Consider the following 15,260-nt stretch of genomic DNA (forward strand, 5'->3'; position numbering starts at 1 on the left):
GGGGGACGTACGTTACCACTTACTGCCACCTTTTACGCTGACGAACCACCTCCCCCCCCCTCTCTCCCTCTCTCTCTCTCTCGCGTTTCCTAATTACCGATATCACGTGCTCTCCCTTTCCAGCTTTGGCGATGTTGTCCCAATCGATGGTGTCCACGTAGCACAGGGCCGGATTCTTCTCGAATCTTACCGATCCTCGAAGGATGTCCGTAAGGGAGTGGAGTCCTATTTCCTGCAGGTGCATCATCTCGAACATCACCAGGGCGTAGTTGATGAACAACGAGTGACCCCTTATCACCGTTAAATTAGGAAATAGTTTACCGACGCTCTTCAGGCCGTTCACTCTGCAAGAAGATGACCTCAGTTAGGATAACCTTATCTGCGCACGGCAGATCGCCGGTATCGTCGGACTACTGCTTGTTTATTATCATCGATCTCTGTCCTTACGACCTACCTGTACAGTACCAGGTAACCGGTGATCTCGACGAGGTCGGGAAAGGTGAGGTTGGCATAGGCCAAATCGTCAGCACGGTCGATCAGCAATATCTGCACGAAACCTTCGACGACCCGGCATCCCTCCAGTCTTGAGAATTCGCTCACGCTATTCCTTATGTCTACGCTTTGGCACACTGAAAATGCATTTTTGGAGATAAACAAATAAATAAGGATTACATCGAGCGCCGAGCGTGATTGGATTATTTGGAAGCTTGTGGACTTATTTTTTTTTTATTTTTTTTTCTCTCTATCAATCTTATTTGTCTCTTCGTTCCCTCTCTCACTCCGTAGACGCGCGTGTCCCATTCGTATCGCAACCGTGTATCTTGATCAGAGCCTCGTACGAGCAGTGCGTAATATATACGTGCAAACGTACGTACCCGCCTACATACATTTCTCGCACGAGAATACATATAGATATAAGGTGAATACATCCAACAGGATTTCATTCATTATCGTTCGAGCGCACGAAAGTATTCGGCAATCACTTTAGTGCCTCTACGAAAGCGTTAACTGCCATCGGTAGGTGATAATTCCAGTCTCCGTGGACTATTTACGGTGCCGCTTAAGTGTACCTCGACGATTTTATATATCGCGAAGGAGCTTCTGTCGCGGGGAGGAAAACTTACGGAGGAAGCGAATTGTTCTGGGAAAAAAAAAAAAAAAAAAAAAAAAAAAAAAAAAAAAAAAAAAAAAAAAAAAAAAAAACTTAATGCCACGCGACTCACGGGTACGAGCTTTGCGGCTGCTCGGCTATAGACTTAAGGGAACAATCCAATTGGATTCGATAAAGGGGATTCGTCCTAGAAATATATTTACCGTGATATTTCGTTTCGCTAACGGAACGCATTACGAGCCGTTTTGACTTTTGGAATTTTCATGGAAAAAAAAAAAAAAATTCGATTTCCCCAAAACACTCGAAACCATCGCACGAGATCACGTTTTCGAGATATCTGCGCGAGAAGCTACGAAGATGCTTGAAATTATCCCAAAGCTCCGGCAGACTCGTCAACGGTCAAAGATTTTACATAGATTCACCAAGAGAGAAATGGTATATTGAAAGACTTTAAAAAAAAAAAATAATAATCTCACTACACGTGCCTATCAACAGTAAGATCGTTATCGATCGAAACCTATAAAACACTGGCAGTCGTTCTTCGCGATGAAAAAGAAAAGAAAAAAAAAAAAAAGAGTAGTTCATAAAGTCAGACGGATGGGGGGGGGAGGGAGGGGGCCACTGCCGAGAAGCCCAATTAAAAATAATTCAAACGAAAAGACGAACGAGACAATGGTATGTGTTGTGACGCGCCGACTGGATGGGCGTATAGAAGAAAAAAAACAGAGAGAAAAAACACAAGATTCGTGTCGAAGAAAAGATGAGAGGGATGAAGGATGAGGGGAGGCGTCGGGAAGGAAAGTACAGAGAAAAGGAACATTGAGAAAAGTACAGGAGACGCTAGCCTAGTTAAGGAGAGCTGCATCGAACTCGCATTCCAGACGCTCTCTTCAAGGTTGCTAGCCATTCACCCGGAGGCCAAAGCACCAAGAAGAGATCTTCGTTTGGCCACAGTGCGCTATACGCTGACGGCATTCTAGAGTACGAGGAACTGTCTATAGTCGCGGCATTACGTTTCCTGCGCTATAGCTGGACTCTCATCGGGTACCTACGTACAGTATAGTAGGTTACGTTATCTACTAATATAGAGTGCTGCGTGCGCCTAGTCGTAATACACTGGGCCCTCGGCCGTGGTGCGCTCTACGGAAAACACGTAGGACTGTGTTTATACGGGATACATTCCGCGACGTGTCGGCTGAATGTCTGGCTATCTGGTTTCCTGGCTGGCCAAATGGCAGAGTCTACGTATTCGATAAACGACAAAAAGAGAGGGATCTATATGTATGGTAATATATATATATATATATATATATATATATATATATATATATATATATTTCTTATATCATCGCGCGAACTAAATCCTCGTTCCCAGGCGTATAAACGAGCACGAACCTTCGCGACGCATTTTCATTTCCAAAGGACGAGACATCGGCACGACGGATTCTAGTCCTGATGTCAATGATGGTCGACCGAAGCTTCTTTGGGTCCACGCTAAAAATATTCCTGATATTTGCTCTTTGGCCCCAACGACTGAATGAGCGGCGATATAGTGTCACGGGAGACGAAGTACGAGAGAGAGAGAGAGAGAGAGAGAGAGAGAGAGAGAGAGAGAGAGAGGAAAACGCCGATAAGTCATCAATTGAAGTTCATTATGAGATTTGGTAAAGTGAAAGAGATAAAAGAATTAACGGTACGAAAGAAAAAAGAAGAAAAGACGCAGAAAGATTTTACGATACTGTTTTTTTTTTCAATCACAATCCTATTACCTTATCTCTCGTACGGACGTAATTTGCTCTCGGCAGACCTGCGCAAATTGAATTCTTCCCTGCATCGGTCGAGATTCCGAAAATTCGTAAACTCATGGGGACAACTAGCCGCCGAAGCAGCTGTCGCTGCCAACCGGAAAAATATTTACCGCACTCCGGACGCCATCGTAGTTATCGTCATCGCCATTACGGGGTTTGATTGTCGTTTGTCGTACGACAAGAGTACGTCATTATGACAAACCACATAACCACAGTATCATCGCATCAAGAATCATGAATTGTTACCGAAATCAAGAGTGGCCTCGTTTAAGCCCTAATCAGATACCGCAAAGTCCTATAGGGAATTTCCATTGAGCAGTCGTGAAATTGTCGCGCGTGTAAACGCTCCGCGTTCGGTTGCCGCGGCGTAAGAAAACTTTTTTTTTTTCTTTTTTTTTTCCCCGTCAACTTTTTACTTCCAACCAGACGAGTGGGAGATACGGGCAGGTGGTAGTAGGAGAAGATTGGCATTAGAGTAAAAAAAAAACAATGAATGAACTCATATGAATGAACGTACGTGGTTATGTTTGGCCGAGGCCGGAAAGGATTGGCCGGAAGGCCAAAGAGGGAGAGGCGAGAGAGAGAGAAGGAGGGAGTGGGAGAGAGAGAGAAAAATGCAAAATCAAAAACCTTGAATACAATAAATAAAAATACCAGGTGTTGCTCATTTCACGAAGCACAAGGGGTTGGGTATTCTCTCCAACTCCATCTCTCATGGTGGACCGGAAGTTGTCGTCTAGACATTTTTTTTTTGCTTTTCTTCTTCACAACACACTCCCAGCACAATGACTCCATGCTGCTTAACTCGCGACCCATACTTCGACAATTGTTTACTTCGAGAATTTTCGCAAATTTCCCACGTGCCAGCGTCGGCCGAGCCGCGGCAATGATATAAATGCCCGTAGCACCGCACGTAAATGGTGCCGGGCGAAAATGAGCAAAACCCGTGGTACGAAACGCGCACTTGTACTGCCATAACTTTCGTGGCCCGTCTGGCAAAAGACTCCCGGTGCAGTTATCCCCGAGGTCGTAGACACTTCGAACGGATGCGAACGCGACTCAGGAATGCCAATGGCAAACGGCATTCACCTTTTGTTGGCACTGTCTTCGCGCTAATACTTTTTTTCTGGCGGAGTATGCGGACCACGGTGATATAGTGCCCCCTTTTACTAAAACCATACCGAATTAGAACCCGCCGATACACTTCGCCGGGGTTAAAGTTCGATTGCTCATTAGCATCGCGGATAAGCGTTTCCTAAGCGCGAAGGACCACCGAATCCCAATTATCATCGGCAAGCGTTACGAACTATCGAGCAAAGAAGCAGAGAAGAAGATCTTGGATTTTTACGATTTCGTGTACCGCGCGAGTGCGAGAGAGACAGACGCGTGGCGATTTGCACGAGAGCGACAAAGACAGAGCACGAGAAACACCAATTCTCCCGAGGAAACAACTCCCCCGAAGCCGTTAACTATACCACGTGTTGAATCGACGCTATCCGAAACTGACAGCAGTCACTGACACGTGGCACCTATTGCATCACGTCGCTAAGAACTGTTGCACACTGAGACGAATGTCGAAAAATATTTTTTAAAAATCTAAATCATCCCCCCAACCTCCCACCGCCTCGTTTTCTATAATTCCATTGTTCCTCCGATTTTTTTTCTGTTTGATCATCAATATACTACACTAACAATCTGTAACGTACGTTCAAATTTATATTCGCACATTTTTTACAATCTTCCTCTCTCTCTCTCTTTCCCTCCTCGTCTCTCATTCGCATACCCTATCGCTACTTCCCAGGAGAGAGTGAGAAACGGGCGTGGGGACAGAGTAAGGGGAATAGCTATTCAAGTCGGATCAATTGCCAATAATTGAACGGCTTCTGGCCCGACGATGAGCAGAAGACAAGAAAGACCGTGGGACGAACAGCTGTCATTGACATCTGACTCTCGCGGCGCGTTGACATTCCAGACCGATGAATTGTACGCGTATCCATCGTTAAAGATATTCGAGTCGCCGCGGAATCCCGAGATAATGAAGAAGAAACAAACAAAAAGTTCATTGAGCACGAACCGTATGTCGAATCCCCTCTGTCGTTATACATGTATACAGAAAAGGTAAACAGTATATAGTGTAATTATTATTAAAGATAAGAATCAGCCAAATTAAATAATCGTTTTAACGTAAATATAATAACGCTCGCGTGGCAGCGTCTTCGCTCGGATACGAAGCGCGTGCGTTACGCGTTTAACGTGCGACCACGTGTGCGCGCCTGATCGTAGGCATTAGCCACGGTCGGTATATTCTTGTAGCGGGGAAAAATATTTTCCCAGAGACTTTCATTGCTCTCGTGGCATTCCCACTCCAGTTACGGCAATGTTTTTAATGAGATAACGGATAGACCCGATCGGAATGTCCGCAGATAACGAATGCATCCATTGTACATATATATAAATATTAAATAAATATCTATATATATTTACATACAATAAGCTTATATAATATGTATTTACACGAGTTCATAAACACGCTCGTGTCATTGTTATCATTAGACCACACACGGCATCCATCCGCATGAAACAATAACATGCTAGGAAGCGATAAAAGATATTGCGGATTATGGCGAATGCGGTGAATACTTACACGAAGCCAATTATAAATGGTGAAGTTGCAATATCGGAGCCGTTTTTCGCTCTTAATTTAATTAATATCATTTTAACGTTCGCTCATTCAGTTTTGACGTGGCGGGCAGATATGGCAGCTGTCAGTGGGTTGCTTGTTGTTAGATTGAATTTTTGATTTACATTGGAAAATCGTACGAACGCAGTGAAATTCACGAGTCTCCCTTACTGAGGAAATTTTTGAAGTGTTATGGGTCAGATTCTTGGACTTGAAGAGTCACTTGTGACTGAGGCGAGTTGCAAGAGGGACCACTATCCCTCTGACGGTTAGGAATTGGCAACAGGGGCATATTATGTTATTGATTCTGCTGTGAACGTAATTTCGGATGTATACCTCTTTTAAATAATTTTACATATTGAAATGACGACAAAGGAATCGGTTTATTTACTATTATTGTTAGAGAGAGTGCATACGCAACTTGTAACAGATTGTTTTTTTTTAACTGAATATACTTGTTCAGCTTATATAACAATTGCAAGAATACATTTTGAGTCATAGGGCGACCATTAACGTGACAGCTGTCAAACTCGTGCCACGTGTTTAGCTGCTTTCTTTTACTGTCTACGTGTTTTGTTTAACGTGACGAAAGATAAAGACGACCGAAGTTAGACGACCGATCGAAAACTCAAAGGTGCTCTGTCCAATTCTCGTGAAAGAGGCTCAAAGGAGAGATAGAGGGAGACGGGTACTTGTAACGTACGCTCACGCACACGCTCACGGACATCCTTATCAGTCAAGAGCGATGGCCGCGTTAATTCCGACTTCGCACTCGTTTTCCGGATTGATAGCGTCTCAGGCTCCAAAGGAGAAGATAGGAAATCAGACCGATCTTATCGTAGCGCGAAAGCACATGCGTGCCTCGCGTTAGCGCCTGCAGGTGCGATTCACGGTCTTACTGGCGCCAGGTTTCCTCCTACTTCATTTATTTTTCGCTCATTTTAATCAAGACAGCTTGATCGTATCACAAACATCAGACACACGTTTTTCCGTATCTCAAGAGTCGCAAGAAGGAGAAAAGATGGGAAAAAGTACAATAAGTCGGTTAAACGTACGAAAGTTTCAAAGTACCCCTGTGACGGAGTATCCTCTATTTAAAAAATATTTTATATCTACAGTTTTCCTGCTTTTTCTCTTGGATACTTCTGTCTCGTGAAACGGTATGGCCTATGACTGTTCGCGATAATTTTGCTTCTTTCGTCCCACAAGTTTCATTTTTTTTTTTTAACTGTACTATGGCAGTATGTGAGTCTTAAAACATTTAACTCAAGGCGAACGATATGGAGAGCCAAGACGTGCATCGAATTACGTTTGAGACTGCAAGTCGATAAGATAAACGCCGGAGACACATCGCATTACCTTTCTTTATTCTTTTTTTTTCTCCCATTGCTTTTGTTTTGTCACCGGACCCGGAGATATGGTCCATTTTATTCTGAATTGGCCACATCATTTGAAGCTCCACAAGCGTCGATGACGAATTTCGCAAGATCGCGAAAAATGCGATGGGTACTAGTTTTTATTCGCACGCTTCCGATTTGATATTAGTCAACTCTTTTTGTGACTCGTGCATGACAGCCAATGGGACCATCGAGTATTCTTGGCCTTTTACGCGATCCCATTTGAATTTGTTTATTCAAGAAGAAATGAATATCGACTAGCCGCCAAACGTGTTTCGATATTCAAAACGCGTCACCGTACGTTAAGCGTTCTACGTATCCTACGTAAGTAATGTTGTACTATCAGACTCGTATTCAATGCTTGTATCGAGTTCGAGGCGTCTTCAGCATCAAAATAGACCCAGAGAATCTCGGACATCAGTATCCCCTGTATTCCAGACGTTTCAATATCGAAATAGCTCAATATGCTGAGCACATGAGATACTTCTGACAAGAGATTGGTACTAAGTAAATATATATGTATAAAGAATGGAAGAAATATTTAAACTTACCCTCCGTTTTGGAGGACGAAGCAGTAACCTCAGTAATAGGTGGACTAAGGAACTCTGCTGAAGCTGGGAGAACAAAGCTGGCGATGATCAAAAGGATTATGGCGATGAGTCTTTGCCAGGAAATAAGAAAATTTTGTGTGCACCACCATCGTACAACGCTGGAAGCACTCCGAAGCCATCTACCCTGATCAACACGGTTCCTTCGACAGGATATACTTGCCAGGATTTTCTTGTGCTTGCAAGGTATTTGTCTTGATGATTTAGTAGGGTGCTCTTCTTCAGGTTCCTCTGTGGGACAGAGCCTCTTGCAGATTTCACATCGTAATCTGCTAGAGTACTCTAGGCAGTTGCCAGTTAGTAGGCTAGAGCAGTCAGTTAGTGTCATCTTTTTTCTGCTACAAATGGCTTATCCTCGGTACAAAAAGAGGATTCTCATTAAATATAAATATGAAGATGCATCACACCTAGCCAGCTTCTCCATTCAGACTGCAAGGTCCTTACGGCACATATGGAAGCACCGTAAGACTAGCATAAACACCTTTCCTTTGAAAGGAGTTTTGCCTCCTTTGCTGAACACTATTCACTCTGTCACTTAGTGTCACTTGTTTCCACACCACTGCACTAAAAGCACATCGATTCCACAATTATCCACCTTGGAACAGATGTGAACCCATAGATCTGAAATTTAAAAAAAAATCATTATGAATATATGGAGCTTACGAAATCTAACAGTTAAATGCTATGCACAGTGCTAATTATATTAAATACATTCCGTATTCAAAAGATAAATGCGACAAATAATTGAAAATAATTTCATTATAAGCATTAGAATCAGTATGGGTTGATAAAATTTGCGTCATGGGATATGAATGTGATATCAAAATATAACAATACCCAAGGCGACAGTCCTCATAATAAAACGCAATTTAATGTAGTAATTCTCAGTAAGACTCTCTTCAGCATGGCGATGACATGGTTTGAATAAACACTGGCTATATCCTTAAGAAACCAGCACTATCTCTCCCATTCACAAACACTAACTGAGGTCCCGAATTATCTTAAAGCAGCCCAGCGAATCTTTGAAAAATAAAATACCAATGCTTCTCAAAATTAATCGTGCACATTCATATTTGCACTAAAAACCCTATCTCCATTGTGAAACAGAGTATCGCTCGATAAATGTGACGCGTGTTTTGCAACACGCGTGTGTCGCGCACCAGGCCATCATATCAACGACATTACTAAGTGTCCGTTTAAAGCTATGACTTATTTACGTCGAGTCACGTTATGTCACGCTTGTTTTCCCGTGTTGTAAAAAAAACAAACAGAAATTGCATCCAACAAAAACACAAGAGGGATATATCAGAATGGACAGGAATAACCTAATAGATAAATAAATAGAGCATAAGAAATGGACGGAATTAGGCTTGGACGGATACGTACTGAAATGGAGCCACGAGTATATCGAAGTAAAAAATATTTATAATAGAGTTTTCCCCGAACTGCGTAAAACCCGAAAAGCATGGTCGTAGTGTCTTTAAGAGGTTATATACGTAGTAAGCCACGAGGGCTGCATCCTGGAATTTTAAGAACCCATTATCATTGTTATTATACGACTAGAAGACGCGACTACATAGTATTTCCCGGACAATCGCACTTTGCCACTACGAGAGTACACACAATTCACGAAGAAGTGTAACGCTACGTCATTTACATGTCGTGTTACGTAAACACGCCTTAGGCTCGCACCGTACCGTACCATACCGTGGGTCGTAGTCGACTGGCAGTTCGTAGCTGCGAAGTTTTTAAAATCAATGGCGTGGGTATATGCTCACCGCTAACCACTCCGTCGTGGCTTCTACCTACCAACGGCCTACAGCTTAGTAGCTATCTAACCTCTCTGCTTCCCTCACTGCTACAATATACACATGCGCTCTACGTTACTCGCCGACTCACTTTTAGAGAATCTCTCGTACAGTCAAGAGTTGTCTCCCACACAGCTCTCTCTCTCTCTCTCTCTCTCTCTGTCTCTCTTTCAAATTCTTTCCCAGTAAGTCTGTCTCTGTCGCTCTCCCTCAAGCATCTCCGTCTACCCGCATAACATGCTCTCCGCTGTCTGGCTTCTCTGTAGAGAGGTCAGGATGATGCTGGCGGCATTTCTTCCTTTCTCAGGGCATTTGCGCATGCGTGCTCTAGCATTAAAAGAGGGCCCGACCTACTGCTAACCAATGGGAGCTACACGATCTAGTAACATTTCATTATGTGAATTTTCCCCTAGGATCAAAAGCGGGTTGTGCGTACAATGGGCGCCACAGAGGTACATACGTAGCACCTGGAACACTATTCATTCACATTATTCTGAGTCTATGAGACGATTGGTGTGACACGTTTAGAAGCTAACACGGATAATTTTGTGGATTTTTATGGTAATAGAAACGTGATGGGCAAAAATATACATGCAGAATATAAAATAAGGCTTTAAGGGATGCCAGAAAGTTAAGTCGAGGGTCAACTAGGGATCATTCGATTAAACATAGATTATATATTTTTCTCAATGACGAGCAATAATTGATTTATTGTGTTTGAAGGGGTCAGGCCAGAGATGCTAATGGGGCCGAGTACGCGATGGAACGCGGCCGAAAATTATCCATCGCGACGTCGAAGCAACGTCGATACATTTGAACACGCCCGGTACATGATATAATCGATCTTTAGTACCGTTAGTTAAACAGTTCAAAAGTAAAAAAAAACTCGATGTCAAAGATTCTTATTATGACTAACAGAGATCATCATCTCAATTTACCAACTAGATAATGCACGTCTCCTCGTAAATACATAATAATTCCTAAAGAATTTGTGAAATCCAATGATTGTCTATATTTTCAAAATACATTTATTCCACTACAGAGAAATAATTTAACAAAAAAAATCATAGCCGTCTGATGAGTACACCTGGCGAGTCACGACGGACTATGATAGAAACACTGCCTTGAGAATTTGTTGATGTGTATTGGTGGGGGAGGGTCAAAAGAGGGGAAGGCCGCCACGTTGGTGGGGATAAAATAGTAGAGAATTGGTGGGGATACAGAAGGCTTCATTCACCTCGTGTTTTACTACGAGCGCTAGTCGCCATTGGTCGTTGGCTCGTTTCTTTCTCGAAAATTTCAAATTCAAGATGTCACCCGCCATTAATCTCTCATCTGCTCACCCTAGATTTACGAACTGTAATAAATGTGATATAAAACGGAATTAATAAAATTCTCCGAGACGTGTATTTTTTTTTTTAATTGGGACCATATAACCAGTGACTAATTATTCTTAAAGCATCCCATGAACACGATGCATCAGGAGATGCAATAACACTTCAGATATTACAGTTCCATTTCCACAATTCCTTAATAGATCAGCAATTTATCGAATAAAGAAAGACTAATCCTTCCAAAGAGCTAGTAGTTATTAAAGAACGATTTTACCCAGGGGTTCAATGTACGAACGATCCTACGGACTCCCACCAGGTTCTTCCTGGTCCCATGGTCATGTCTCGTCGATGCAACGCGCAGCTGAATGGAAGGAGGAGATGGTCGATACTAACTTGAGTCCCCATTGCATACGCTACTGCCAGCCAGCCACCCTGTAGTTGTTCCTCAAACCCATACTACCTGAACCTATCCCGAGGAGCACTACCTTATCCCAACATATCTATACTCCGACCAACGAGAGAACAGCCAACTAACACTCTCTTAGACCCATACACAGCATAGCAATAGTAGTAATAGCAGCAGTAACAATACAACTAGTGATATTAAATATACGAAGGCGCATTCTTGCGCCAAAAAGAGCGGCCAATGGCCTCTGGTCGCAGAGCCAAACCGTAAGAGTCTAAAATGATCGTCGGAAAAGGCTCGAAAGATTTATTGAAGATGCAGTCCGTAATGAAAAATTGTTGCCTTATTTTCATTTGCCAGACATCGTTAATCGTCGGGCATCTAAGAGAATTTTAATATGCATAAAAAATATATGTAACAAATTATTGACAGATATTGGCAAGGTTGCGTTTATCAAATGTCCTAAATGAGTGTCACTGCGTCTGAGGGTGGCTGTGAGTGAACCAGGGCGTAGGTGGTTGTGCGAGGGTATTGTACGTGAGTGTTAGTACTGGGTAGCGGAGGGTAGTAGGGGGTTCCGGAGGGTGGCGGAAGGGGGAACTGAGGAGCGAAGCGAAGTCGGGAGGGAATAGCTCGGCAAAGAAGTATGATACTACGCCGCAGTGTAAGGGGCGTGCGATCGATGCCGGCCAAAACATTGCCACATGCCTAACCCGCAGCCCATTCGACACATTCTGCTACGCCATTAGGATCGGACCCAGAAATCAGGGAGAAATGCGGGCCCTGGGAAAATAAACGTGTTTAGGAAAAACAAATGTTGCCCAAATAATTGTTACAGCTAAATGAGGATGAAGCTTGAGAGAGTCTTCAACGAATGCTTCGTAAGACGTAATAAACACGTAGGTCCCAACTGCTTATGTGGAAACTTTGAAGAAATTAAGAAACACTACTTACTTCAAATACTCGGAGAAACAGTCCCACGCCTTGAAAATACTTTCGGTATTGGTTAGGTGATTACAGAAAACTCGTATTCAAAGATATTACACAATAATCGCGCGGTTACTGGTAATTTTCAAAATTATCAATACGCGGTCGAGCACTGTCAGATTGATACTGTCCCAATAATTGAAATAAGCGACAATGTGGCAAAATACGAAGACGAATTCTCGTTTCGTCAAGCACCGCGCCTTTCCCAGCACTGAACTGACGGTTCCGTGGGGTGGGTTTTCGCTCGCGATCTTTTACGGGGTGATGGGGTCATGAGGGGTCATCGGGGGGGAGGGAGGGTTGAGAGAGACTGCGAGGGGGTTGAAAACCATTTGGAGGGGGTAAGAAAGTGCGCAGTAAGGAAAGGATGGGCCCCGCCCTCTATTCCTACCCTTGTACGTAACTTCTCTTTCCTGTGCTCCAGAGTTCACCCTCGAGCACCACCGAGTTCCGGTTCAAATATATATTTCCGCTAATCTGTCCATCCAGGTAATATCTAATCGAAAGATATCCTTAATAGATTTTGTAATACTTGTAATTATGAAATGTTTATTATTTTTATTTTCACATTCAAATCTTCAATATCCGTCCTGTCGTTCTACACATATCCACACATCGTTTGACTCTTGTTTATTGGATTCGCGCTACTTTCTGTATTATCTTTGTGTATGTATAGCTCTCGAACGAGGATGCTGCCATCTGTGTAGTTTGGCAAGTCCCACAAAGGAGTTTATAAGGCGTTCTCGTTGATCAAGATTCTTGGCACCGGTCCGTGGGATTTTCGGAGACGGCTGAAGCCCAAGATGAAAATGATTATCGGCAAAGCAACAATAATGAAATATAATTTTTTTAAATGAACCCCGATCATTCCTCCCATACTTACAGTCACGTACTTCTCCCCATGAGTTAGGGTTAAGTTGTCTTAGCCTGTTTATTTAAGTATTTACGATGAGATCAGAATATGGTATGCCGCAACGAAGGGTCCACTTGTGATTCTCCGCAGATGCAAGGAGGATCGCAAGAGTGAGTCAGGGAGAAGTGGAGCTAAGAGGAGCAACGAGAATGATTCAAATATGGCGCGGGCTACGATGGAATGCGGTTGTCTTATATAGTAACGCTCGAACTATTATCTTCCACGTTTTTAGTGATTCACGCTTTTTTCGGAGTATGCTTTCGAAATTAAATGAGTATACGAAACGCCCTCTCTACGAAAGTTATTTGAACCAATCGATAGCTTACGGTATTTTGCCTAGAGATGGCCATCCGATAGACAAGTGTTCCCGTAGTATTATTCTGACGCTGCTTTCACGACATTAGCGACACCCTGTACACCTTGGGGTTTTATATATTTAACACACTCTCGGATAGATGGTGCCGCCTACAATCCTTGCCGCACACTATTTTATAAAGGACACCCGGTACACGATGGAATGCCGTTCGCATTTCAGGATCTAGGTAAAATGCAACGAGCAATGGCAGGACTTGCAGATTGCAGTTCCCTCGCTAGCGAGACAAGTCTCTAGTTCTTCAATACTTCAATTATACTTTTAATGACACGCGCTATTAATTTTCACGGTACAAGAATACTTGTTAAATAGAAGAGTGGTCTACGAATTTTTACAAGTACAGACATCTGTGTCAACAATGATCTATGGAGAAATTAGAAATTTGTATGAATTACGAACATCATAAAACTGGCACTTGTTCTTCTAAAAGATATACAATCAAAAAGGAATAAGAAGAAGAACATCGTAAAATGTTGCGTGAACGTTACACTCGTACGATCGTAGTATGGTAATACAGATAATGAAAATATATTAAACACGAGTAAAGAGAACGAACACATATAAACACTTCAAAAATCAGACAGAAAAATTATCCTAATAAACAGGTATCATCGAAATTGCCAATAGAAAGAAGAATGTTAGTCAAAGTTCTCTAAGTTTTCCCATCGATTGATATCCACGAAATCTAATGAAGGACGTAGCTTGAACTATGCGAATAGAAGAAAAGAAATTCGCATATGCCACAAAAAGCACAAAGCGTCCTTGTATCCCCAGAGAGAAGCTTCGGCCTAATAATAAACCTTGATGGTAGGCAAACAAGCTGGTGTAAATGAAAAACAATCAAAGCGCAGGACAATTACTTCGCAAATAACGATAAACCTAACCAAAACGTGTCACAACTACACATACTCCACGGAAGTAAGGCGACGCAATTGTCAATGGATATGCGAAGTCCCAATGAGAAGTCCAGCAACAATAACAATCCGAATGTTGACAATGAGGCTGATGACAATTCTAATGATGACGCAACGTAGTAAAGCGAAGATTCAAACACGAGAAACAAACGAAACCAAGAGTCATTGGAGTACAAGCGGCATGAAAATACCTTTTGGCTATCACCTAAAAATTCGTAGTAGTGAACTCACCAAAGTAGTACACGATGATGATAACGACGGCGATGATGTTGATGTTGATAACAATGATATTCAATGCGAATAAACTATCCGAGTATCACTTCTTTGATATTCCTCGAGGGTATCCTAAAATAAGATTAATCCTCACCAGAAAAATACAGATTTTGGCAAACCAAAACACTTTACTGGTACAACACATGAGTTGTTTACTAAATGAACGTACGTACACCATGCCCATACGATGTTCACGCTAACGCAGAGGAAAATAAGACTCTGCGCAGTAGAGGAATGCGCATTATGGGTCTCTTTTGCAAGCTCAATCTCCTCTCCCTTTTCTACATAGCATTCCGTATTCTTCTGGCATACGTTGTCGGGATCATTTTAACCTCTTTCTACGATGTTAGGATCACTGAAAACTTCTATGCTAATTAATAATACAGGATACGTAAAGAATTAAAGTATTGTAAAAGATAAAGGGACTTTTCAGGTCAACTTTGTTAATATCCGACGGCACGGTGTCCGACAGACCCTTTCTGGTGAATACAAAGGGTCATCGTCCGACCAGGAATGACTATTTCTTGGAAATTTTCTTTGCTTCATCTCGTGGATATTTAACTACCGACATCTTTAGGTGCAAGGATGCAACTGACTATAAGTTTCATATTCAATTAGTGCATTTCATATGGTATTTATTTTCTGGAA

General features: G+C 42.4%; 1 protein-coding gene across 11 annotated transcripts in view; it reads right to left on the reverse strand.

Moving 5' to 3' along the window:
• The window catches only part of LOC107271782 (insulin-like receptor), a 23,704-nt gene extending 8,511 nt beyond the window's left edge, over positions 1-15,193 (reverse strand). The window contains exons 1-5 of one of the 11 annotated variants that reach the window (XM_015748184.2): positions 14,786-15,193; positions 14,571-14,684; positions 7,548-8,225; positions 455-629; positions 98-344 (exon numbers count right to left, since the gene is read on the reverse strand). In XM_015748184.2, the coding sequence (XP_015603670.1) occupies positions 98-344; positions 455-629; positions 7,548-7,932 (807 nt within the window). In that variant the 5' untranslated portion in view covers positions 7,933-8,225; positions 14,571-14,684; positions 14,786-15,193. The other 10 variants (XM_025089037.1, XM_025089038.1, XM_015748183.2 and 7 more) reach the window with 10 other exon arrangements.
• Between the last annotated feature and the right edge of the window lie 67 nt (positions 15,194-15,260).

This window comes from Cephus cinctus, unplaced genomic scaffold (genome assembly GCF_000341935.2).
Source record: "Cephus cinctus unplaced genomic scaffold, Ccin1 Ccin1_scaffold1042, whole genome shotgun sequence".
Classification (NCBI taxonomy): Eukaryota; Metazoa; Arthropoda; class Insecta; order Hymenoptera; family Cephidae; genus Cephus; species Cephus cinctus.